Source organism: Hemiscyllium ocellatum, chromosome 10 (genome assembly GCF_020745735.1).
Source record: "Hemiscyllium ocellatum isolate sHemOce1 chromosome 10, sHemOce1.pat.X.cur, whole genome shotgun sequence".
Lineage (NCBI taxonomy): Eukaryota > Metazoa > Chordata > Chondrichthyes > Orectolobiformes > Hemiscylliidae > Hemiscyllium > Hemiscyllium ocellatum.
Window position 1 is genome coordinate 21,667,753 of NC_083410.1, and position 27,496 is coordinate 21,695,248.

Consider the following 27,496-nt stretch of genomic DNA (forward strand, 5'->3'; position numbering starts at 1 on the left):
CCCACAGTTCACAATATTTCTATGTTTAGTGTGATACAACATTTTGAAATTTTCTGTTGTACACACAAGTAATCTAGGCCTTCAAGAAAAGCAGTGGTCCTAACAATGGTATCTAAGCAATCCTAGTGTTCATCTTCTCCAGTTACTCACAACTTCGATTAACAAGCAATGAAATTTAAAATGGGACTTGAACACATGCTGCCCAAAGTTCATGTAGCTGGAAATCTTTATTCTACTAGCACCATGTCTTCACAAATAGGGAAAGAAATTAAGGATAACCAAATACTAAATACACAAAATACAATGAATGACTGTATGGATTATAATGGACATAGGAATTCCTTTGTCTGTCTCTTTCCTTTTCCAATTGCTCTCTCTCTACCATGAAGCTTTTCCTGTTGGGGAGAGTCTAGGACCAGAGAATATCTGATCACCCATTTAAGATAGAGGTGAAAAGGAATTTCTTTTCTCATAGGGTAGTCGATCTGTGCAATTTATTACCACAGAGGGCTGTCAAGTCTTCAACCCGTGAAATTCACATTTCAGAAGAATACTCTGGCACCGATTGGAAAGTCAGTCCTGTCAATCTTATGTTAAGTCAATGTTTTTCTTTTCAGCATTTCCCTCTCATTGTCAGCTTTAATGTCTGGCTTAGCATTGTGCAATGCTCAGCTATCCACCTGTTGACCTAGTCATCCTCATCGAAAACTGCGGTGAACCTGGGAAATAGTCACCAGAAAGAGCTGACTCTTTCCTAAAGAAGAGGTACTGTGAGAATACTTGGTGGATGAGTGTGAGGTGCCTTACAGGCATTAACTAGCTCTGCTATGTACTCAGGCACTTTCATTTACTCTCAGAAGATAAGATGCACAGACTGTCATACAAGTACAGTTGAATTGTTTGCAGAACAGCATGTATGAACTTAGTGAAAATATTTGTGAGCACAAGAACATGTCAATCCCATTACTACTAGGGTCAATTACCATAAAATCTATTTTAAGTACCTCCACAGCAGTCTCAAGGCATAATTCAATAAGACAAACAATGCCACATCTCATCCACATGCAGTTTAATTGATTGCTCATAAATATCACATTTACTTGCATTTACTAATGGTTACAGCCTTACTAGAGAGGTTTTTGTAACAGTGCATACAAGTTAAAAAAGATCAAAAGAATTAATGTTTCAAATCAGCTGGGAGAAATCCATCATCTTTGACTGCCTGTACAGATACATTTTCAAGATCTGCTCAATTTAACTATTTCTAATTATTCCTGAACAATGGACCAGAGCAAAACACAATGTAGAGAAAACTGTAATTTACTGGGTTAGTGGTAAGCCTGGGCCTGCCGGTGTGCACAGAGCATTTTGATCCAAGGTGAAATTGATGAGAGGTTCAATTGCAAATCTTGCTCCAACTTCTCTTGTAGTGCTTTGAGAAGTTTGTGCTATAGATGGTGTCTTAACATATTTGGCGCCATCACAATATTTGCCAACGTCTCTCTGCTGATGAGACATTCAAGTAAGGGGCAAGCAGTATCTCCTGTCCATGAAAAGCCAAAGGCAAGATAGTTCTCTTTTTTTGTGACTGAACAGTTCTTGCTTCTTTTCTCTTTGGGTTCAGATGTTTCAGCAACTGAATTAATAGAAGAATCACCTGTTTTGGCAAGAGACTTAGCCTTGGCAGCACAGCGCTCAGTGGTTAGCACTGCTGCCTCGCATCGCCAGGGACCCAGCTTTGATTCCAGCCTTGGGTTACTGTCTGCGTGGAGTTTGCATATTCCCCCTGTGTCTGTATGGGTTTCCTCCCACAGTCCAAAGATGTGTGGGTCAGATGAATTGGCCATACTAAATTGCCCATAGTGATAGGTGCATTAGTAGGGAGTAGGTGAATGAGTCTGGGTGGGTTATTCTTTGGAGGGTCAGTGTAGACTTGTTGGGCTGAAGGGCTTGTTTCCGCACTGTAAGGAATCTAATCATTTCTTCTTAGACTCTCAGACTTAGATAAGTGACGTAAGTAAAAATAAATTCCAAAAATATTCACCTTAAACTTTGCAATAATGTGCCCAGACAAGCAAGTTTAACAGCCATTTCAATTGTATGTCTCTTTATTGCATATGCATAGTTTCTTCTCACAATGAATGTTTGGTCCTACATATATGCAGATGCCAAATGTCTGTGCATTCATGGCATTAGGCAAAGCATCAATACTTCTAAGAATTTCATGGAACTCATCTGACTATTCATTTTGGTCCTGTTGGGCACACCAGTTGTAAAACCTCTGCTACAGAGGTCTTGTGGCGACCAAGGATCCCATGCTGGACTGAAGTGGCTTCTTTACTTTGGCCAAAGTATACTTCTCATAATTGTGACAATAGTTATCAATATCATTACCAATTCCAGACCAGTAACACAGTTCTCTGGTCAAGACAGTTGTCTTTCTTGTTGCTTTGTGTCTTGAAGTGCTCCATTTAACACTTGGAGGCTATTGAGGAGGATGAGTTGCTTCACCTTGTTTTCCTTGTCATGAACCAGCCAACACAGGGCTCCATCCTCTTCTCTGATCATCTTCCAGCACCTCAACTTGGACTCCCGCATCAGGCACTGTTGGGTTGGTGGATGTGGGCCCTTGAAATGGGACAGTCTACCAGCTATCTGAGGTCCCGTTTTGAAATAGATGGTAAAGGTGAATGTATGCCTGACTCTGCCAATCTTCACATGGTTTGGATCTCACTCATGAGCACATCAATGACACTGCTGAATCTTAGTTTGAATGTCATATGGAATTGAGGTCAGAATGATGTCTTTGATTTGAGGCATGAGCATGATGCCAGGCACAGCACCTTCCAGCCTGGAAGGCGAGGAACCCTCCTGTGGTCAATATTCTGAATAAGGGCATTAGCATTTGCATTATTTTTGCCTGACTGACAATGGTTCTGGAATCAACACCGCACAAGTTCAGTGTCTCAGTGAGTTTCTGTTGTTCACAGCTTGGTGGAAATTTGCAAGTAGCTGAGTGGGTTGTTGTGTGTAAACATTTCAAGCTTTTCATCTACCAGAATGTCTCCGAACTTCTGGGAAATAGCCCACCTCAAGGCGTGCTTTAAGCTTCATACTGGAATAATTCTCCATATTCCTCCCATTTGGCTTGAGACTCCAATTGGTCTAAGTAATAACCATTTTTTTCTGTCCTGAAGCTGTGACAGCACCACTCGTTGGCCAAGGAAACTTGCTCCAGTTTTGAAATAATTCCACAGAGGTTGGTATCCCATCACCAAGTTACTCTCTATTAATACATGAAGAGTCCTTGACACTGATCCAACTCCCTCAGAATTCAGCTCTGACAGTGAACAGAACCTTTGACACTCCTGTTCTTATCTGTCAGGACTCACTGATTGGACCAGATTAACAGCCCCAAACAGGGAATCCATATTCTTTGAGGTCAACCTGGCTGGCCTTGTTATAATCACTACAGGTTTCAAATATGAAAGGGTATTGGAAATCTGGTTAGCCGAGGACAAGTATTGATATACTCTGCTGAAAGGGGCAAAAACAGTCTTCTTATGCTGGGCTCCAATTCCTTGTGACGTTCTGTGAAGTATCACATCATGTACATCCCAACTGCTCCTTCAGCATTCTCTGATATCATCAGCAAATTGTGGAGTGGGATGGCCAACTGTGAAAAACCTTGGACAAATCACCTACAAAAACAAGCAAAGCCAAAGAAACCACCTGGTTCCCTTGCTGTCTTAGGCCTGGCCCACTCCTCTTCCACTCAGGTTTTCTCATTGTCTGGAGTAATGATTTCCTTGGGAACAAAGTGGCCTAGATACTGTACTTGTATTTGAAACGTTGGCACTTCTCTAGTTGACTCTGAAGTTAGAAGCAACAAGTGGGCTAACATGGTATATAGTCTTGCAACAGTCTCCTTCAATGTTGAGTCAAAGATGAGCATCTTGTCCATATAACCACAAGGGACTAGAAATTAAAGTCACTGAAAGCTTTATCCAACACACATAAAAGTGGCAGGAGCATTAAAGAACCAAATCAATCTTTTTGTGTATTCATAAAGTCCTCTGGCATCCATCTGAAATGTCATCTTTTCAATGTCTTGTTTAGCAATGAATAGCTGGTTTGTATAGGGTAGGCCAAATTAAGAATACAGAAATACTCTGCACCTTTGAAAAATTGCAATGCTTTCTCAATCCTAGGTAGATAGCAAGCATCCTTATAAGTCTTTATGTTAAGTGTGACAGGATCAAAAGAGATACTCAGGTTTCTTTCTTCCTAATGAGAACTATGAGGGAGACATGCAGACCTGATGACTCTTGAATGACACCTATTCCAAAAACTTCTGCAGGTAGTCCTAGAATTCCTCCCAGTGATGGGATGGGATCTTATAGTAAGAAATCTTTACAGAATGGTCATGTTTAATCACAATCTTGTGACTTACCAGGTCACCATCATTTTTACTGAAAGTGATCTTACACTTGATGAGAATCGAAACAAGTTGACTCCTCTATGTCTCCTCCAATCCATCCCTGTCCATCTTCGAAATGTGGTTGGAGATATATCCTCCAGTCGATTTACTGTCCATGACAGTAGCAATTTGAAGGCCAGCAACAGACATTTTTAAAATAAAAGAACTATGGTGTTGGAAATCTGACACAAAAACAGAAATTGTTGGAGAAATGTAGTAGGTCTGGCAGCATTTGTGGAGAGAAAGCAGAGTTTCGGTCCAGTGACCCTTCTTCTGAAGCTTTCTCTTCAGAGATGCGTATAAGCATTCTTAGTTGGACACATGCATCTCTGTCACTGAAATTGGCAAGCAGCATGCACACCCAACTCTTTTCTCCCATGGTGACCAGGGGAGCTCCCAGAGTTAGACCAAGTGGAAGTTCTAATAAATGTGAGACAGGATGACACTCTAGCAAGGCCTGATGTTGACTAGTCGATGGTGGTTGGCATAAGGTTTCAACAACAGTGATGATTCAGTTGGTAAAAGAGCAGCCTGACTTGCTGCTACTCAAACAGTTCTAGAATCCCACGCAGGCTGGAACACTAAGCAAGGTCCTGTGCACATCTGTCAACTTCATAATGTGCTGTTTTCTGAGCAGTCATCATACATGTTTTCCAAGGATGCCCAGATATCGCTTAATACAGAGGAACCTTGATTATCCGAACAAGATGGGCGGGCACTATTTTGTTCGGATTGATTATTCGGTTAATTGATTCAATGCCTTTCCTCTGGCTCTTTGAGTTTTCTGTTAAGTCTGCTCCCCATTCAGGAGACCAGGTAGCAGCACATCGCGCACGAGCCCCCACCCCCACTGTCTGCTCCCACCCGCTCCCAACCCCGTCCAACACTGCCCCCCCTACCCTGTTCGCCTCCCACCCGCCACCCACCATCTGCCCCTGCCCCCTCTCCGGGGCAGCTAGACTGGACACCAACAGCAAGACTGCTGCTGCTACCTTTTGGAGGGTGAATCTCCAAATACCGCGCACACATACACACAACTTTTTGACAGGTTCCACCTTTGCCCTGTACAGGACAATGTTAGAGAGATGATCTGGGGAAGGGGGTTTAGGGTACACGCCTGTGTAGAACTGCAGGGAAAATTTTGGGAGAGGGAGAGGGCTGGAGTTCAGTTATTTGGAGACATTTGCCTGTAATCCAACTCCTATGAAGCAGAGACCTGGATGAAGGAACAGATATCTATCAGCTCAGACTCCTCAGCCAGATGCTCATTGAAAAACTGGTGGTTAATGGCTGACACCTCAACTCCTGTGCCAATTAGGTTTGTCTACTTTGCCAAATTTCCCACAATTTCAAGTCCGTATCACTCTACATAAGACTGAACCTCTTCCTGAAGGAACCTCATCCTGTGCTTGGCTCATGCTGAGAGGCCCATCTTGAGAACAGAAGGCCATTGCACCAAATGGAATCTCTGCATCTGACAGCAGTGATAGCAGAGCTCATTGAGGGCAGTCCCATTTGAAGTAACCAACCCTGTAACAATTCCAAAACCTCTTTACAGCATCCCTTGAACTGATTCGGACATGGAGCCTACTGTGGAGATCGGACAAGGTCTGGATCTGAGCATTCTGTGCAGCAATATGTTTCTCCTATCTTTTCAGCTTGAGATCCACCTTCCCATCTATGCCAACCATCACCTCCTTGATGTTAGCCTTTTCTCAGTCTTAGTAGTCCAATCTTTCTCCATGATCTAAATGATGTGATTCCATATTTCAAAGAAAGACAACTGAAGTCTGCCACTATTAAACTTCTTCAACACTATTTGGATGGTCCCATCCCTCACTGCTTCTGCTAAATGGTTCTCCAGTATCCTGTTGCTGGCGGATTGAAAAGAGGGATCGGGAAGATGATACAATCAAGAAATGTAACTTGTTTCAGGAATTGGAAAGCAGATTCCTTTCTTTGAGTTGATTGCAAGGATAAAATCTCTGCCGGAATTGTGTCAGGCTACTAGAATCCCTAAAAACTTTGTCATTATCTCAGATATCTACTGCAGATTTCATTGAATATCTGCACATCTTTCCAGTATTTCTTGAAGAGCTTCCCCATACAGATGTTCAATCACGAACTGCTCAGTCATGTTGAGGCTCCCAGATGCTATGAGCATTCATCCAGTCTTCAATTGCTGTATCATCAGATGTTTCTGGTCTTCCCCTGAATCTGTTCAACTTCCTATTCATCAGTTGGTAGAAAATCTGACTAGGAGTATCATCTCCTTTCTCCACAGTATCAAGATAATGCGCACTGCTGTGAACTTGATTGGTTTGGCCTATAACGTCCAATTCCCCCTGTCAATATCTGAGCGTCCAATGATCCTGCAGCTACGTCAACCTTCGTCATGGACTTTGCCAAATTCAACTTCTCCATCATCTGCTCAATCTTGGTCAGGTGCCCAATAAACTTATCAGCCACAACTTGATATCTGTGGAAAGCTTGTCAACAATATCTGAAATGTCACGAGATTTAGAGTCATAGAGTCATACAGCACAGAGACAGACCCTTCAGTCCAAATCATGCATGCTGACTAGGTATCCTAAACTGAACAAGACCCATTTGCCTGCATTTGGCCCATTTCCCTCTAAACCTTTCCTATTCATGACTTATCCAAATATATTTTAAATATTGTAATTGTGCCCACCTCTACCACTTCTGGCAGCTCATTCTATAAATACAGTACCCTTTGTGTGACAAAGTTTCCCCTGAGGTCCCCTTTAAATCTTTTCCCTCTCACCTTAAACCTATACCATGTAGTTTTGAACTCCCCTATTCTTGAAAAAATACCTTGGCTATTTATCTTATTTATGCCCCTCATGATTTTATAAACCTCTTTCAGGTCACTTCTCAGTCTGATGCTCCAGGTAAAATGACCTTGACTATCTGGCCTCTCCTTATAATTCAAACCCTGCAATCCAGGCAACATCCTTGTAAATATTTTATGGAACCTTTCTAGTTTAAACATTTTTTCTATACCCAAAGATCATGAAAGCAGATTCTTTATTCCACTGGCGTCATAAGAACATAAGAACTAGGAGCAGGAGTAGGCCATCTAGCCCTTCAAGACCATTCTGCCATTCAATAAGATCATGGCTGATTTTTTCATGCCTCAGCTCCACTTTCTCACCCTCTTTCCACAACCCTTAATTCCTTTACTGTTCAAAAAAGCATTTATCTTAGCTTTAAAAACATTTACTGTGGAAGCCTCAACTACTTCACTAGGCAGGGAATTGCACTGATTCACATCCCTCTGGGTGAAGAAATTCCTTCTTAATTCAGACCTAAATCTGCTCCCCCTAATGTTGAGGCTATGCCCTCTTATCCTAGTTTCACTGGCTAGTGGAAACATTATCTCTACCTCTATTTTATCTATTCCCTTCATAATTTTATATATTTCTATAAGATCCTCCATCATTCTTCTAAATTCAGACCTCACAGCTGCAGGTCTGAGATGGGGGATGTGATGTTCGCTCCTACCTGTTCTTCAAGCCATTGCTGGATCTGCAAATGAACTATTCTGTCCAAGGGAAATTCTAGAAATTGTGAAGCAACATTAAGAAGCAGAGTCTTTGTATATGGTATTGCCATATTTCTCTTGATTTAAGAGGAATGGTTAAGAAAATCAGAACACTGGTTAGTGTAAGAGATCTATGAATGAGTACTCAAATCTAGATCGAAAGAAACAAAACTGCAGGATAACTAAACATTAAAAGGCTGTTGGTTCAAAAAGAATTGCACTTTTACATTTAATATTTGTCAAATAATATTTGATAAGACTGACCTGTAATTTAGCCCAAATAACACCATCTTTTGTAGTTATGATAATTAACTGTAGAAATGGCGCATTTTACCTTCTTCTGATAAACATTCTTCTTCAGTGTGCCGGCTGTCATTCTCTTCAGGCTGCATGGCAATTACAATATAGTACATTTCAGTGAGGGTAACATCACAGTAAAACATATTAATTTGGACTTAAAGCAAGAAGAAAATACTTTTGAACAAAAATACAAAGCTAATAGCTTTTAAACTAAAGTCTTATTTTCAGCAGGCTTGCTTCAAGATCAGAACAATTGCATCTTTTTCTTCCCCACTGTTATCTGACTTATGAACAGATCTCCCACATATTAGAGATGATTTTGCTCTGCGACTTTTCTGTAGCTGTAACACTACATTTTGCATTCTGTTCTATTACCCTGATGTACTAATGTAAGGTATGATTTGTCTGGATAGCATGCAAGACAATACTTTTCATTGTATCTTGGTGCATGTAACAATAATAAATCAAATTAAACCATTCAGGTTATTGCAAACAAACTCACTTATAATTATCACCTGGGATTAACTCCACCTTGAAATGCAAGAGGCCCTTCTCCATATGTCTCTGGATCAGTAGGGGAGATCCTCCAAGGCACGTCAGGTAAATTAAATGCATACAAGCAATTATAGTTTAATGCAATAATACCTTATGACTGGCTCTTTATCCCTATTTAAACTTATTCCACAAATGTTCTGCACTGAAACGAGCAATTTTATTTGTCTTCATCTCAAGCCACAAAAAGATTTGACCTTTTCCTTTGATGCCTTATAAACATTGCCTGATACTAACAATTGATTTCTGCCATGTGTAACAAGACAAAACTTCTAATCTACTTCTTTGGTGCAATGGTCTCATAAAATAAATGTTATAAAATATACATCAGTCTGTTTCATGATTTTCTTTTTGCTTTACATGATCATGCTGCAGATGGTCTTGACATGAGTGGGTAGCAGACTAAAGGGAAGTTGGAAATAATAAATTCATAAAAAGATTCAGGTCAAGAAACTGATCACTTCGCCCTGTGCTTTCCCTTGTGTGAATCACGCTAATCACTCCCATTTTCCTGGTTGTTGCAGAACAATGGCAGAATTCCTACTTTGAGCCGGGGACAGGCCTGCAAGTCTAATCTGCTTCAGATACCTATCATAAAAAGTCTGGACAAGCTGATTTAAAGCCCTCTTGTGCCACAGTGGTAATGTCTCTACCCCTGGACTGGGAAGCCTGGATTCAAGTCACACCTGCTCTAGAGGTGTGTAATACCATCCATGAAGAGGTTGATTAGAAAAAGAGGTTAATATTTTTTAAAAATCACATTTTCCTTTTCCCTTATCATACTACTTGCTATTCATCTTTTTCAAGTGACCATCTAAAACAAAAATTAATGTACACTGCTTCAAGAACAGCTTGTGGCAGAGAATTCCACATTTTAACTATCCTCTCTGTAATATCACTTTTACTATGCTCCCATCTAAATATTTTTGTTAATGTGTACTGTCATTATTGCCTCACCAGCCAGATTTGATTGCCAATAGCACATTTCTCTGTTGGAATATTTCACAATTCTAGCCATAGTTAAACAATTTATAAACTTGAAGAACTCCATCATTACAACACTTGGTTGTTATAGAGTCATAGAGATGTGCAGCATGGAAACAGACCCTTCGGTCCAACCTGTCCATGCCGACCAGATATCCCAACCCAATCTAGTCCCACCTGCCAGCATTTGGCCCATATCCCTCCAAACCCTTCCTATTCATATACCCATCCAAATGCCTTTTAAATGTTGCAATTGTACCAGCCTCCACCACTTCCTCCAGCAGCACATTCCATTCACATACCACCCTCTGTGTGAAAAAGTTGCCCCTTAGGTCCCTTTTATATCTTTCCGCTCTCACCTTAAACCTATGCCCTCTAGTTCTGGACTCCCCCACCCCAGGAAAAAGACTTTGTCTATTTATCCTATCCATGCCCCTCATAATTTTGTAAATCTCTGTAAAGTCACCCCTCAGCCTCCGATGCTCCAGCGAAAACAACTCCAGTCTGTTCAGCCTTTCCTTATAGCTCAAATCCTCCAACCCTGGCAACATCCTTGTAAATCTTTTCTGAACCCTTTCAAGTTTCACAACATCTTTCCAATTGGAAAGAGACCAGATTGCACACAATATTCGAACAGTGGCTTAACCAATGTCCTGTGCTCAATACTCTGACCAATAAAAGAAAATATACCAAACGCCTTCTTCACTATCTTATCTACCAGCGACTCCATATTCAAGGAGCTATGAACCTGCACTCCAAGGTCTCTTTGTTCAGCAACACTGTCTAGAACTTTACCAAATAGTGTGTAAGTCTTGCTAAGATTTGTTTTCCAAAATGCAGCACCTTGCATTATCTGAATTAAACTCCATCTGCCACTTCTCAGTCCATTGGCCCATCTGATCAAGATCCTGTTGTCATCTGAGGTCACCTTCTTTGCTGTCCACTACACCTCCAATTGTGGTGTCACCTGCAAACTTACTAGCTGTACCTCTCATGCTTGCATCCAAATCATTCATATAATTGACAAAAAGTAGAGGACTCAGCACCGATCCTTGTGACACTCCACTGGTCACAGGTTTCCAGTCTGAAAAACAACCCTCCACCACCACCCTCTGTCTTCTACCTTTGAGCCAAATCTGTATCCAAATGGTTAGTTCTCCCTTTATTCCGTGAGATCTAACCTTGCTAACCAGTTTCCCATGGGGAACCTTGTCAAACGCCTCACTGAATCCATATAGGTCACATCTACTGCTCTGCCCTCATCAATCCTCTTTGTTATTTCTTCAAAAAACTCCATCAAGTTTGTGAGACATGATTTCCCATGCACAAAGCCATGTTGATTATCCCTAATCAGTCCTTGCCTTTCCAGATATATGACATCCTGTCCCTCAGGATTCCCTCTAACAACTTGCCCACCACCAACATCAGGCTTACTGATCTATAGTTCCCTGGCTTGTTCTTACTACCCTTCTTAAAGAAGGCACCATTATAGCCAACCTCCAGTCTTCTGGCACTTCACCAGATGATACAAAGATCTCAGCAAGAGGCCCAGCAATCACTTCTCTAGCTTCCCACAGAGTTCTAGGATACATCTGATCAGGTTCTGGGAATATATTCACCTTTATGCTTTTCAAGACATCCTGCACTTCCTCCTCTGTAATATTGACATTTTGCAAGGTGACACCATCTATTTCACTACTTTCTTTATCTTACATATCCTTTTCTAATGTAAATACTGATGCAAAATACTCGTTTAGTATCTCGTCCATCTCCTGCGGTTCTACATAAAGGCCACCTTGCTGATCTTTGAGGGGCCCTAATCTCTACCTAGTTACCCTTTTGTCCTTAATGTATTTGTAAAAACCCTTTGGATTCTCCTTAATTCTATTTTCCAAAGCTATCTCATGTCCCCTTTTGGCCCTCCTGATTTTCCTCTTAAGTGTATTCCTACTTCCTTTATACTCTTCTAAGGATTCACTCGATCTATCCTGTCTATACTTTACATATGCTTCCTTCTTTTTCTTAACCAAACCTTCAATTTCTTTAGTCAGCCTCACAGGAATATACTTTTTCTGGATTCTCGTTTTCTCATTTCTGAAGGCTTCTCATTTTCCAGCCATCCCTTTACCTGCGGACATTTGCCTCCAATTAGCTTTTGAAAGTTCTTGCCTAATACCATCAAAATTGGCCTTTCTCCAATTTAGAACTTCAACTTTTAGATCTGGTCTATCCTTTCCCATCACTATTTTAAATCTAATATAATTATGGTCGCTGGCCCCAAAGTGCTCCCCCACTGACACCTCAGTCACCTGCCCTGCCTTATTTCCCAAGAGTAGGTCAAGTTTTGCACCTTCTCTCGTAGGTACATCCATATACTGAATCAGAAAATTGTTTTGTACACACTTAACAAATTCCTCTCCATCTAAACCCTTAACACTATGGCAGTCCCAGTCTATGTTCAGAAAGTTAAAATCCCCTACCATAACCAACCTATTATTCTTACAGATGGCTGAGATCTCCTTACAAGTTTGTTTCTCAATTTTCCTCTGACTATTAGGGGTCTATAATACAATCCCAATAAGGTGATTATCCCTTTCTTATTTCTCACTTCCACCCAAATAACTTCCCTGGATGTATTTCCAGGAATATCCTCCCTCAGCACAGCTGTAATGCTATCCCTTATCAAAAACGCCACTCCCCCTCCTCTCTTTTCTCCCTCTCTATCCATCCTGTCGCATTTGTATCCTGGAACATTCAGCTGCCAGTCCTGCCCATCGCTGATCCATGTTTCTGTAATTGCTATGATATCCCAGTTCCATGTTCCTAACCATGCCCTGAGTTCATCTGCCTTCCCTGTTGGTCCCTTGCATTGAAATAAATGCAGTTTAATTTATTAGTCCTACCTTGTCCCTTCTTGCCCTGACTGTTTGACTCGCTTCTGTTCTCAACTGTACCAGTCTCAGACTGATCTCTTTCCTCACTATCTCCCTGGGTCTCACCCCCCACCTTACTAGTTTAAATCCTCCCAAGCAGCTCCAGCGAATCTCTCAAACAGTATATTAGTCCCCTTCCAATTTAGGTGCAATGCGTCCTTCTTGCACAGGTCACTTCTACCCCAAAAGAGATTTCAATGATCCAAAAATGTGAAACCTTCTCCCATACACCAGCTCCTCAGCCATGCATTCATCTGCTCTATCCTCCTATTCCTGCCCTCACTAGCTTGTAGCACCAAGAGTAATCCAGATATTACTACTCTCGAGGACCTCCTTTTTAAGTTCTCGCCTAACTCTCTGTAATCTCCCTTCAGAATTTCAACCTTTTCCCTTCCTATGTCATTGGTTCCAATATAGGCAATGGCCTCTTGCTGGCCCCTCACCCCCTTGAGAACATTCTGCACCCCCTCTGAAACACACAATTTTGATTTCTCGCTGCTGACCACAGAAACGTCAGTCTGTACCTTGAACTAGAGAGTCCCCAAACACAATTGATCTCTTGGAACCCGATGTACTACTCACTGCATTAGAGTCAGTCTCAATACTAGAAACTTGGCTGTTCATGCTATGTTCCCCAGAGAATCCATCACCCCCTACATTTTCCAAAATAGCATACTTGTTTGAAATGGGTACAGCCACAGAAGGCTCCCTCACTAGTTGCCTACCTCTCTTACCTTTCCTGGAGTTAACCCATCTATGTGACTGTATCTGAGACTTTCCCCCTTCGTATAACTGCCATCCATCACATACTGTTGCTGTTGCAAATTCCTCATTGCTTTTAATTGTCTCTCCAACCGATCCATTTGATCTGATAAGATTCACAACCAACAGCATTTATTGCAGGTATAATCTGCAGTAACCCTTAAATGCTCTTTATACTCCCACATGACAAGAAGCGCCTAGCACTCTACTAAAGGCCATTTTTGCTCCTTCACAATCTACAGACCCAGAAAATAACACCGTCTTATTCCTCTACAAAACACTTCTCCAGGTTAAATTAATAATTTTGGCTTACATTTTAAGTTTAATCAAGAAACATATCTCAAAAAACATATAATCACGAAAGAACCCACACTACTCACTACTGCAGACTTTCTGTTGGCCCCACTTAAAAACAATATACACTTATTTGCTTCTGTGCTGTGAACTTCACCCAAACAGTTCCTCCAAAATCAATTTTGAATTTCACTGTTTTTTAATTTTCCCAGACGCACTCCAATGTCCAGTGATACATGAATTCAAACAGCAAAGGCAGTAACTGTGCAGGTTCACTGCTATGTCAGTTTCTTTCTCTCTCTCTCTCTCCTGCACTGACCTCACCATGTGTTTCCTTTGTCTGTTCTTCTCCCTTTTAAAACTGCTGTGGTTTTGACTTTTTTTTCCAAAGTTTCAAAACAATGCAACAGCATATAAAACAGTAATTGCTGCTCCTGGAATTTGAGGAAATCACTTCCAACACTTAAAATACCTCAATAAAGGAGCAGCTGTTACAGCCAGAAATTTTTCCTGTCCTCCAACTTGGATTACCCAGAATCTTTGTGAAAAGGCACTGTCATGTCATATTACTTTTCTTAACTGTATCCCCGTACCTTTACTAACATCTTGATGAATGCAGATTGCACTTTTGAAAACTGATCTTACATTTTTCCTGATCTGTTGGTGTCATGCTTGGCCATTAGAAATCATGTGCTGTTGTAATATCCTAAACACTAGTCAGTATTTTGTGTAATTCTGAAGCTCAGTCTGACCCCAGGCCTACAGTGAAAACAGATGGAACCGACCCTTGCCGGCACTTGATCCATCACACACTGACCATTTCCTTGAACTCACCACATTTTCTGAAGTGGATGGCCAGGCCAATGAGTGTATAAGCAAGCATCATACATAGCTAAGCCAGGCATTCAAGATAGTGCCCAAGGGGATTGAGAAAGAATCACTGAAAAGAAAAGCATTGATCGATCTCAAGACTGTCACAACTGACCTTCATTGAGTGCAAGAGCATTCCTCTGAAATCAGAATATTAGGGGTCACAATAAGATACAAACCCTAAGGAGTCTTCTTGCTGCTGGACACGGGTGGCCACAGGTATATTGTCAAACCATTAGCTGAGAATTAATCTCCTTGGTTCTGCAACACTACTGAGTGCATTGTTTGCCTCTCATCGTACACTGAACTCTTGTTCTCAACCATGTGCCTACTGTGGATCATTTTCCAGACTTCAGTTGCCAATCATCAAGTGTTTTCAGTTCTTCTGATAAATCTATTCAGCTGACTATTCGCTAGCAAGTATAATATCTGACCAAGTGTATTGTTTCCTTCCTCCATAGCCTCAAGAGAACACAGACTTGACTTGATTTGGCGTAACGTTCTAATTCCCTCTGCTAATATATGAGCCTCCAATGATCTGGAGCATCCTTAACTTCCCTCGTGGGCATTATTAGTTTCAACTTCTCTACATCCATTCCATATTTCCCAGGTGCCTTTCAACCTCATCTGTCATGATTTGATGCTTACGTTGTAGAAGTCTAACAAGTACTCCAGGGAAATAACATGGCATTTCAACACATGGAAGGCCCAAAGATCATGAGCAAGGATTCTTTATTCCACTAGCATGGGTCATTTCAAGCATGAAGGGAATTAAGGATAAATAAGGAAGTATTTACGTTATGCACAGGAAAGAAATGTGTGGGTTACATTGGGCTAAGAAATTCTTTTGCAAGCTCTCCTTTCCCATTCATCCTCTTTTCACCAAAGACAGTCTTTCCTCTCCAGTGACAGTCCATTCAATTGCTCCAGTTGACCTCTCTCATTATCACTACCTAATGCTGGAGGTCCTATTACCAGAAAACAGAAGAAACTGATGGGATGATCCAGATTGTGCAACTTTGAACATTATTGTCATTTTTATCGGCTGTCACAAATTGAAAATAGGTTTAAGCAGAGTATTTCCTTCTTCTATTCCTCTTGAAGATTGGATTCCACTTTCTTTCTTAATTTTTTTGCATCAAAGACAAAGAGCATTGGATTCCTAAATTCTACTCTGTTCAGAAATTGCAAAAAGGCAGTTCAAGGAGTCCACCATTCAACTTTGCATTCTCTCTTGCTATGCCACAGCATGCTGAAGTGTTAAAGGGCCTTTAATGAGCTGAATAAGCTATTTTAAAATTCTCAGCACAAAGCTGTTTTGAAGTCAGCTATTTTTTAATAACTCACTTCAGAGGGCTGAAGGAGGTGGCATTCTTATGAGATCCTAGATGTGATTGTGGTTACAGGGAGAGAATTTTTTTAAAGATGCTGCTTAAACAGAGAACAGAATACTTTGAAACTTAATCTCTACAAAAGCTCACAACCAAATCAGGGAATAAAGTTGAAATGAACTTGTTTCTACCTGTCTTGTCGTTTGAAGAGTTGAAGTTAAATGTTCCAGGTTAACAGTTGTCGTATCCTGTATTAGGAGATCTGAAACACCTGTCAGCATAAATAATTGAGCTTTAGTAGGTATTGATAGATGTCAGTGCTTAATAACTGAAAGAAAGTTACTATAAAGCACTCAATACCTTAATTATCCTAAAAGGGTAATGGACATTCCCTCATAAGTGATAATATTCACCAAATAATATACAGAAGTAGTAAATGACACCACAATGCAATAGATAATGCTTGTGAGCTACATTTCTTTGCATTGCTCCAAGGCAGGCAGCATTTGGTTCAGCACTTTTAGAACTTTAATGTACAGAACTATAGTGTAGCAGTTTACAAGTGGCGGTATAGGTGAATGATCTAAAGCAAATCAACAGGGTAGGAAAATAAAATAGCTAATCAAGATGATAGCCATTCAGGAATTAATAGAATCAAGGAATGTGGGAGAAAATGGAAACATAGCATTGAGGTAGAGATCTAATCTCCAGAGAATATTGAATGGTGGAGCAGGCCTGAAGGGCTGAATGGCCTACAGCTACTCTAAGTTTCCATGTTTCTAAATGGAACATTTTCATCTTTTGTACCAAGGTTCAACATCGGGCTCACCTAAATCAGCTACTCCAAACGTTAAACAAACATTGTAATATCCTTCTAGCTTGGTAGAGAAGCAATGCCCAACTCCACCCCTGAAATGCCATGATGACCTTTCTATTTCTCAAAATTTGTGGCTTCTCCTTATAAGTAAGATTGCTACTCATGAAATTCACTAATTTATTAAACAAAGCAGCACACATTATCTGGAGCTCTTCTATAATGCAAAACATTTGTTCCCTCAACTCCACTAATACATTATTTTTACTGCAGATTATCTATTGGATACATTGCAGTAATATCCCAAGCCTACAACTTCCTCACCAAATCACACACCATCAAAATTTGGACATATATCACTATTTCTCCATTGTCACTGAATAAAAACTCTTAAACTCCCTACCTTACAATACTGTGAGAACACCTTCACTACATGTGCAGAAGCAGCTCACGAAAGTGGTTCTCAAGGCAACTAGGGAAGAGCAAGAAATGGTGGGTTTATCAATGGCACCCATGTCTCGAGAATGATTTTTTAAAAATCCTGCCACAGTAAGAGTGGGCTTGAGTTGCATCAATTGAGAACTCTGTTGAAACACAGTCATTTTGCCCCTAACAGACAGCATCCTTTATTTACATCATTATCTTGTCTGAATTGTCAACCTGGGTCTCAGAGATGAAAGAATAGCTGCCACCAGATTCAATATAAACGAACCTGCCTGTGTCCTATCCAAAATCAATGTCAGTTGTGGCTTAGGTAGTAGCATTTGTCAATTAAATTACACTCCAAAGACCTGAGTATAAAAATCTATTCTGACAAACCAGTTTAGTTGTGAAGGAGTCTTTTCGAGTAAATTTTAAATCATTACTGCCGGTTCTTTCAGGTGGAGATAAAAGATCCTTCGACATGATTTTGAAGAAGAGAATAGAAATTATTCCTTATGTACTGGTCAATATTTATTTCACATTCAACACCTTAAAAACAGATTGTCTGGCCATTATTACATTGCTGCTGTAAAGAACTTACTTTGTGAAAATGGGCTGCTGCATTTCCTAGCTGAAAAATGTGTTGCTGGAAAAGCGCAGCAGGTCAGGCAGCATCCAAGGAGTAGGAGAATTGACATTTCTGGCATAAGCCCTTCTTCAGGAATCCTGAAGAAGGGCTTATGCCAGAAACGTCGATTCTCCTGCTCCTTGGATGCTGCCTGACCTGCTGCGCTTTTCCAGCAACATATTTTTCAGCTCTGATCTCCAGCATCTGCAGTCCTCACTTTCTCCCTGCTGCATTTCCTACACTACGACAGTGTCTATACTTCATTTGTACTTTATTAGCCATACAGCACTTTGAGGCATCCCATGGTCATGAAAGAAGAAATGTAGAAACATGGAAACTACAAGCTGGAGTAGGTAATTCAACTCTTTGAGCCTGTTTTGCCATTCAATATGATCACAGCTGATCTTCTATCCCAAAGTCACATTCCTGCTTTCTCTCTATACCCCATGATGCCCTTACTATCTAAACATTGACCAATCACTTACTGTGATAGCAAATTGTACAAAGTGACCACCCTCTGAGTCAAGAAATGTTTCCTCAACTCATCCTAAAAGGCCTACACCGTATCTTGAAACTGTGAAGTCTGGTTCTGGAGTCCCTTACCAGGGAAAGTATCCTCTCTTCATCTCGTCTGTCTAGACCTGGAAGAATATTCTATGTTTCAATCAGATCCCCTCTCATTATTCTAACTGCCAGTGAATACAGACTCATTTAAACCAATAACTTTTCATACTATAATTCTGCCATCCTTGTATCAGCTGGGTGAACCTTCACTTCATTCCCTCTATGAAAGTATACCCTCATAGATCTACCCTTATCTGCACACAATACTCCAGGAAAGTGTCACCAAGTCCTGATTAACTGCAGTAAAACACCCCTATTTCTGAACTCAGATCCCCTTGCAATGAAGGCAAACATACCATTTGTCTTCTTAATTGCTTGCTGCACCTGTCTGTTTACTTTCATTGACTGGTGTACAAGGGCACCCAGGTCCACTCATACATCCACATTTCCCAATATGAAACATTTAAATAATACTCTGCCTTGGTGTATTTCACACTGACGTGTATAACTTACATTTGTCCAAGTTGTAAAGCATCTGACATGTGTTTTGCTCACACACTTACTTTGTCCAGGTCACCCTGAAGCTTCCTTGCATCCTCCACAAAACATATAATCCTGCCCAGTTTTATGTTGACAGCAAACTTGGAAACATTGCATTTGGCTCCCTCATTCAAGTCTTTTATGAATATTGTGAATAACTGGGGCCCAGGTACTGATACCTGTGGTACACCACTAATCACTGCTGGCCATTCAGGAAAATAGCCATTTATTCCCATTGTTTTCAGTCTGTCAAGCAATTCTGTACCACCAAACTGTTAACTACTTAAAAAAAAAGCCTGTACTTCTATACCTGCATCGAGAAGTATCTAGGCTCACTGGCTTTTCTAAGAAATAAAATAAAAACTTACATTAAATGTATTGCTACTCTGGCATCTTCTAAGATCATAATGAAAATACACTATCAATATTCATCTTTTAGATTTTCATGGTGTTTAAAAGAACACTGATGACCTTAATGGATGCTGTGATTACCTGACAACACCAGGCAACTAACATGGAGTAGAGACAAAATGTCTCTTGTAATTCTGGTTTTGGTCAAGAAACACCGATACTCAGTTTTGAATCGCAAAATGAGTAGATTTTGTTTTATTCATATTTGCATGACAACTTCGCAGGCTGGAGATGAAATGGAACCTGTAAAATGTGCAGTTTGAAAAAGATAGTGGAGCTGGACTTGAAATATACAAATGAAGTGTATTTCAATAGCTTGTTTTAAGCAATTAAAAAAAAGAGAAAGCAACCTAGATTGAATGAAGCAAGGATACGAAAAGCTCTTTTTCACTCTCCCTAAATCTCAATAGAGAGTCAGTGAAAAAACATTAACACAGTAAAACCTCAGGTGACTGAGAAATCAAGAGTATCTGTACTCCCCCACTACTGAGGATACTGGATAGCAGCTAAACAATTGGGATGCCACTTTCACAACTTAAATACCAGAACAATTACCTTTCTTGTCTATCTGTACTAGTTATCCCTCCACCTCTGGCTTCTTTGTAAGCTCATTTCCTGTGCTTGGTGATCATTTTTCTTTTCAGGTAATAAAAGTTCACTGTCTTATTCAAATTGACCTTCGAATGGCTCTCTTTCATTTTGAATCTCGTTAACTAAGTTTGACTGAAGAATGATAACTACATTTTATAAAGGAAGAAAATGAAAAGTACTTGTTGTCACAAACCAACACAAGATTAAAAAAGAAGGAAGCGTGACCCTCCCTCACGTGTCCGAGTAAATCGCATACGTTTGGATTCTGCCTGCAGTACCACCCGTCTGCCCCACGTTATCAGGGTGAAATAGGGAATAGCGTCTGCATATCTTCTCAAAGAAAGGGAGGAGAAAACTTTAGGTTTTCCCTGAGCTATTCTCTAACACTTGTTAGGACTGGCCCAAAGATACATCATTAAGGGCAACTTAATGATGGAAAGACTGGACACTACTGAAGATGAAATCTGTAGATAATTATTAGTAAGCTTGTTACTGCACTTGTATGAATTTTTTTGTCTACTTCCTTAATAATAAGTTAATATCTTCATTAAAAGGACAGCTAATGAAATTTCAGACAAACATGCTCATGCATTTACTACATATTCAAGGTTAGCAATATAAAAACACTTAAAATGTTTTGGCCTTTGTACCAAATTTTCTGCAGATACCAGGTTGTTAATGCAAATTTATATGGTATTGTATATGATAGTCATCATTCAAAAATTGGCAGCTTTAGTTCCGACAAAAAGTACAACACAGGATACACTATAGTTGTCTCAGTCTTGTATTCTGTCCAATGTGTATTCTAGGGTCAGAAAATTTATACCTTTAGTGGAAACACTGTGATCTGTAGCTTGAATAGGATATTTTTCAATCTGTGAAAGCAGAAAATAGGACATTAATTCACACACATTTGACACATATACAGTCTATCGGTAATAATAAAAGGCTTTTTATGCTCAAAATATAGGAGGAAAAAGAAACACTCCAGACGATTAAATTTTATGGGTAACATTTTACAATTGCCTTCTGGCAGGTTTGCAGGTGGGACGGCTCATAAAAGTTCGCAGGTGTCCTTCCTTCTACCTGCCCTTGACCTATCTGCAATTTTGCATGGAGTGGGCAAGACTGGCTTGCCTGTCCACACCCAAATGAGATCTTAATGTCATAAATTATCAGCCAATTCAGGGCCACTTCCTGCCTGCCCTCAATCTTGAGGTTGATGGGCATAGGGGATCTTATCACTGGACTGTTAATTCAGAGGTTCAGGTAACATTCTGGTGACCTGGGTTCAAATCGCCACAGCAGATGGTGGAAATTGAATTCAATCAAAATCTGGAATTAGGAGTTTAATAATGATCATGAATCAATTATCGATTGTTGGGAAATCTATCTCATTCACTGCTGTCTTTTAGGTAAAGAAACTGCCATCCTTATCTGGTCTGACCTTGATGTGACTCCAGACCACATGGCAATGTGGTTGACTCTTAACTGACCTCTGGACAATTAAGGATCGACAATGAATGCTGGCCTGACCAGTGACACCCTCATCCAATGAATGATTAAAACAAAAGTTCAGGGAAAGGATCACTGGGTCACCCTGCTCTAGTCTTGCACCAGAATGGCACTCCCTGATGATACTCTTTCTATATGTCTAAATCTACCACACCTAAAGCCTAGCCCTTATGATGCTCACTTCCTCCGTGGTCTCCCCATCAGGTCTTCAATACTACATCTCCCTAAAACCCAGTTCTTATCTCACTCCCCTGCTATAAGACGCAACCCCAACACACTTATTTGGTCCGAGACGCTGAGACTTAAAATCTGAGGACTTCTCATTGTCCAAACCCTAGTCACTGCGAGCACTGCTGCTGCTGAAGAACAATCAGCTAATCACCTGATAGTTTCCAGCAAATTGAAACTCCTGGGTGTGTTAAATCGTGGTGAAGCATATGCAATCTTCAGCGACATGTTCCCCATCAACTCCTTGGGTGGCGGAGGTGTGGAAATGAATCTTGTGGAAATTTCTTCCTTATTAAAACAGTAGTTAAGGTTTTACCATAAAAGTACTAACTATAGATTTGTCAACACACTGGGTTAAGCAGTGTTGAAATGGCAAGGCTTGAACTGTAGGGCAAACGTTCCCATAGTCAGGGACAATGGATACATTACATGGATAGAAACAAAATGTGAATTTGCCCAATCACACCTCCTCCTCAGTAGTAACATATTAATCCTCTGTAGGCTGCTTATGGATTTTGAGAGGAAAAGTCAAATTAATTCTGTCTTTCAAATCACTCATCTCTTACAATGCACATATTCTTAAAACACAAAGCTTCTGCTGCAATGGATTTAATGGTCCAAGCAACAAGTCTTCAAAGAGAAGAGGAATCTGATGAAAGGACATGCTGCAAATAGATGAAAATTGGGAATAAGAGTCTTGTGTAGTAATGAAGAATTTTCATGGGTATGGGATCTTTCATATTCTTAAGTTGTTATCAAAACATTCTACACACTCTTGAAGTGGTCATTGTTGTTTTATAGCAAACCTAGCTGCCAAATTGCATACAACAAAGCTTGAACAAAGTCAGGTTCAACTACCCATTCACACCCCTTAATTTCTGAACTGATCTGTGCTACTGTAGAAACTTGCTGTATATGTTCATAAAAGATGAAGGGGAAAAATCATGGACCACTCAGTCATGTTGTTATTTATTATTACATCCAGCAGCAGTCTTACACACAACCATCACCAATCACCTGTGTTATTATTTTTCATTTATTAACAACCACCAGTAAATCATCCATGTTTTCCAACTGATTAATTTACCTGCAAGGACAATGCAGACCATCAAATGTGAGGGACAGGTAGGGAGTGGGAGAGGGAGCTAAAACAAAATGAACATGGTTATTGTCACATAGTTCCTCAGAATCAGCTGAAGATACATCTGGCAAAAGCTGGATGCATTATATCTGGATGAAGTGAAAAAGGTGAATGTAGGAAGAATCCCAATTTTGTTAAGAAGAGTAAAAACTATGCTGCCTGACTGTGGATTGTTATCACATCAAGCATTCAAAATGCATTTAAAAACCAAATGTTGCACCATTGATTTTAGATAATGATAATGCTCACCATTGCACAATGGTAGGAATATACTATTCATACTCTTGCTTCACAAGTGTAAAACTGCACGTGAAACAACTACATTATTCTATATGTAAATTAAATTTTAAAATATATGTAATATTTACTATAAAAATGAAAGAAAATAAGGATTCAAAATCAGAGTGAGTAAATGAAGTAAGGAAAACAATCATGATTCATAAAATGTGTCATGCAAGGCAATAGTCATACCGTTTCTGAAGGAACACTAGGATCTGTATCCTCAACGGGAGTTCTGGGACCTTCTTCTGTTAAAAGCAAAAGTACAACTAATTTTTGATAAAAAAATTAAAGACTTACACAATATTACAATAAATGAGACATCGTAAGATGAAAATTATAATAGAACAAATGCATGTAATTCATGTACATTTCGTCAGGGCAATATTTTGAAATTGAGCTTGTTACTAAGCACACCCACTCAGCCATAGGAGATGGTTATAGTAGCTAACTAACTTTTCCACAGGGAGTGGACAAAGACCCAAGAATACAATCTCTATTGGCTACTGTTATCATAACTTTGATGGAGGGGTGAAGCAGGCCCTTCAGCTGACTTGGGGCTGGCCCATGGTGCAGAAGAACTGGAAGAGGACACAAATTAAAAATAAACATAACAGAGCTTTCATAGATATAATAGATCATCTTTCTTTGAAAAACAAATCAATGTATCTTCTAAACTGAACTATGGAGGAGTAGAAATTTAGAGGTTCAAACACAGAAATCAGTAAAAGCTACTGCAAGGCACAAAAATAACTGAAAAGCTAGTGGAATATTGGCCTTTATCTCAAGAAGGCTGGAGCACAAAACGTGGAAGTTATGTTGCAGTTATGTCAAGATTTGATTGGGTGATATCTAGAAGACCGCATTTAGCCCTGGACATCATATTTCAGGAAAGATATATTGATCTTGGAATGAGCACAGATTCACCAGAATGATAATGGTGGTAAAATAATTAAGTACGAGGGCAGGCTGAATAAACTTTACATGTGCACTCCTGAGTTTGGCAAATTAAGAAATTAAGTTATGTATTTAAGATACTGGATAGAGTTGATAGTTTAGATAGAAATAAACTATTTCTTCTATTATGAAGTTCAGAGCAAAGCAACATTAATGTTAACATTGACTTTAAGCCTTTCAAGAGTGATATAGAAAGTACTTCTTCACTAAAAGGGTATTATAAACTCAGAACTCTCTCCCACTGTAAGCTGTTGAGTTGGGTTAATTGAACATTTTAAAACAATATAGTTTTAAATATATACGCTGAAAGTATTAATGTTTGCAAAACAGAGACATGTCAATGGAGTTAAGTTACAAATCAGCAATGATCGAAATGAATGTCAAAACAGGCAGGAGTTGAATTGTCTACTCTGTTCAATTGGACAGAATTTTACCAGAAAACAGCAAAGTGTCAATTTTGGTGAGATTCATGGGGGGCTTCTTTCTGTGAATGCTAATGAGACTTTTCAAATTATTCTCTGCAACTCACTTCATTACCTAAGCATCATCTGTCTATGGTGTCCCGCTCTTCATATCTTCTTCTTGCTAGAGATAAAAGTCCTCATCAGTGCCAGGACCTCCCAAGAGTCCCAGTGATGGCATTTTCAAAGCCCAGCAGCATATTAGGTCAAACACTGCCATCTATGAGTTCCCTTCACCAGTCATTTAGTGAGAGGGGAAACCAAAATAAATTATTTTCAGGGTGCAAGAGTGGCACGGCTCACATGTCATTGCAAATTCATAAATATATTGCTATTTAGGAACTAAGCTTCACAGGTTACCCAATCTTAGCCTCTTCACATTTTAGAGCCTTGTCTAAGGGATTGCTACTCTTCCCCAATGCTCAGTGTAGCCTACAGCTTAGTCATGACAACCATTGAGCTGTACTGTTCCAATGTTGTAGCTTTGGTGTTTGTGACCACTGATGCTCCCTTTCCTACAGTAACCCATGTCCTCCAATGCACTGACAACTCCCCTATATATCGAGTTTCCCCTCTTACAAATATTGTTCCCTGAATCTACAACTAACTTCTCCACCATAGCTGTAGCCTCTTATAACCCCCCTTGACTATCTCTGTCCTAACCGATGACTGACCAGACCCCTGATATGTGCGCAATCCCTGACTAATTTATCACAAATCCCAGTCTGATTCTCCTGGACTTGCATGCTGGCCATGGCCTACACTCTAGACAGTAGAGATAAGCACCTCTGAGCCTGACACAGCAACTCTCAGACATGTACTCTCAGGACCCCCTGACTAAAAGCTGCTTCCCTTGGTTTGATTGAGAACTACTCCTCATAGAATTTGCTATATGACCATTTGGTTCAAGTACATGAAGTGTGTTTGCCGCATATGTTGCATATTTTAGTGCCGTTTAGCAATATGTTCACGCTTTGACTGATTATTACTGACAATTACTGCCCTGTGGAATTCTGTTCCCTGGACAGCAGTGGAAGCTGAGTCATTAAACATTTTTAAGGCTGAATTGGGTGGTTGGTTGCCAAGGGGAACAAAGGGCATTGATAGTACACAGGAAATTAAAGTTAAGGCCATGTGGTGAAGCAAGCTTGATTTGTTTAGTGCTTAGCTTCTTATAAACTGGTTATAATATGACATTATCATTGAGATGCAATGTCTAGCTTAACACAAATATTTTGGTCATTCATTCGCAATTCACTTGTCCATTCCACCTCATCTCCTATGAATCACATCTTGAAACATTATCTAATGAAGATAAGTTTAACTTGACTTTGCAATACAAAGAGTAGTAATAATGTAATAATGTAGCAAATCTTTCGAAACACTCTCAAAGGAAGATTTTCCACAAATTCCTATTTCTAAATGTTTCATGTTGATTTAGTAATTTTTTTTTCCCACAATTATTGAGTGTTCTTGAAATCAAAGTTTAGTCACACCAAGTATTCCTTTTGGTTTAATGGAACCAGGATCCATTTAGCTATCAGGCACATTGCCCACTCTTGAGTTAATCAAACTGTTTGTCAGGTTTACAATGCCAAATTTTCACACACACAGTTTGTATTAAATGAGGGGGAAGTTAACCTCACAAAAATAATTATAGGGGAGCAAACATGCAGGGATAAGGAGATGTCATGCCCATTCACACCAGATATGCCCTTTAAAAATAACAAGACTTAAGAGTTGTAAAAATAAATTACTGACATCCTCTTTTAATTGTAACTGAGCCAACATCCATGAAACCAATACAAGTAGCTTTTCATCCCACAACCTGAAGGTTTTTACATAAGGATTTTGCAGTTCATCTTATTGAAAGGGAAAGGTGATTAATGTTCACTCCAGGTTAATCCTGATTAGTTGAAATTTCCATTTTCTGAAAATACAGGGTTAATAAATGTGTGGAACTGTTCCACAGAATTATTTTATAACTCTTCTTTATGACTGATGTTGTGCTGTGCTGTCAAAGTGATGAATTAAACCTTCAGGGCAAGACATTTGAGAACTCTGAGTTTTGCACTAAGAACATTACAAAAATTTAATCTACCAGCCATATTATTGTATGGGATTGAGCCATCTGAGTGTAAGTACACATCCTGTAAAAATGCCTGAATTATCAGAAAGTTTTATTGAATTGTAGCTGTCACCCATTTAAGCAGAAATAAGCAGTTTAAACAAGTAAATTTCTCTTGCATTTTCTGTGCAATGCTTAAAATATACACTGGAACAGTGTCTAAAAAGAAATATGTTTTTGATAAAAATCATCAGAACAGCTTCATCATACCCACATTCATAATCACCCTGGGTTCCCATCCCACACTCTTAGCAAAATTCATCTTTCAAGAAGAACTCTAGCTAGAATAGTGATCAGCTAATTTTGGATCCAGTGTGTCGCTTTGCTTTGGATCTCATAGGATGTTATTTTCTTTACAGATGTGACCTGTGGGATCTAATCAAAAACCTGGCTAAAGTCCACGTAAACCATGGCAAATGTCTTGGAAAATGTGATGATGAGCTGCCTACTTGAACTGTTGCAGTCATTGAAGTGTGGGGACACCCTACTGCTGCTAGAATGCGAGTTCAAGTTCTTTGACTCAGTGAAGGAAAGGTGATATACTTCAAAAGCAGGCTTGTGTGTGGCCGCATTTATTGCCATCTCTCATTGCTACTTGAACTGACTGGCTTGCTAGAGCCAGTTCAGAGTCAACCACTTTGTTGTGGGCCTGAAGTAATATGTGGGCTAGATCAGGTATGAAGAACAATTTCCTTCCCTAAAAGATTTTAGTGAAACAGATGGGTTTTTACAACAACTGACA

At 39.8% G+C, this 27,496-nt stretch overlaps 1 protein-coding gene across 3 annotated transcripts in view; it reads right to left on the bottom strand.

The window, feature by feature from the left end:
- The window catches only part of edaradd (EDAR-associated death domain), a 58,184-nt gene that overhangs the window by 10,927 nt on the left and 19,761 nt on the right, over positions 1-27,496 (bottom strand). For 2 of the 3 annotated variants that reach the window (XM_060830836.1, XM_060830835.1), the window contains exons 2-5: positions 23,401-23,456; positions 20,872-20,920; positions 16,266-16,345; positions 8,383-8,434 (exon numbers count right to left, since the gene is read on the bottom strand). In XM_060830836.1, coding sequence (XP_060686819.1) covers positions 8,383-8,434; positions 16,266-16,345; positions 20,872-20,920; positions 23,401-23,456 — 237 coding nt within the window. The remainder of the gene's footprint in view (positions 1-8,382; positions 8,435-16,265; positions 16,346-20,871; positions 20,921-23,400; positions 23,457-27,496) is intronic. The other variant, XM_060830837.1, reaches the window with a different exon arrangement.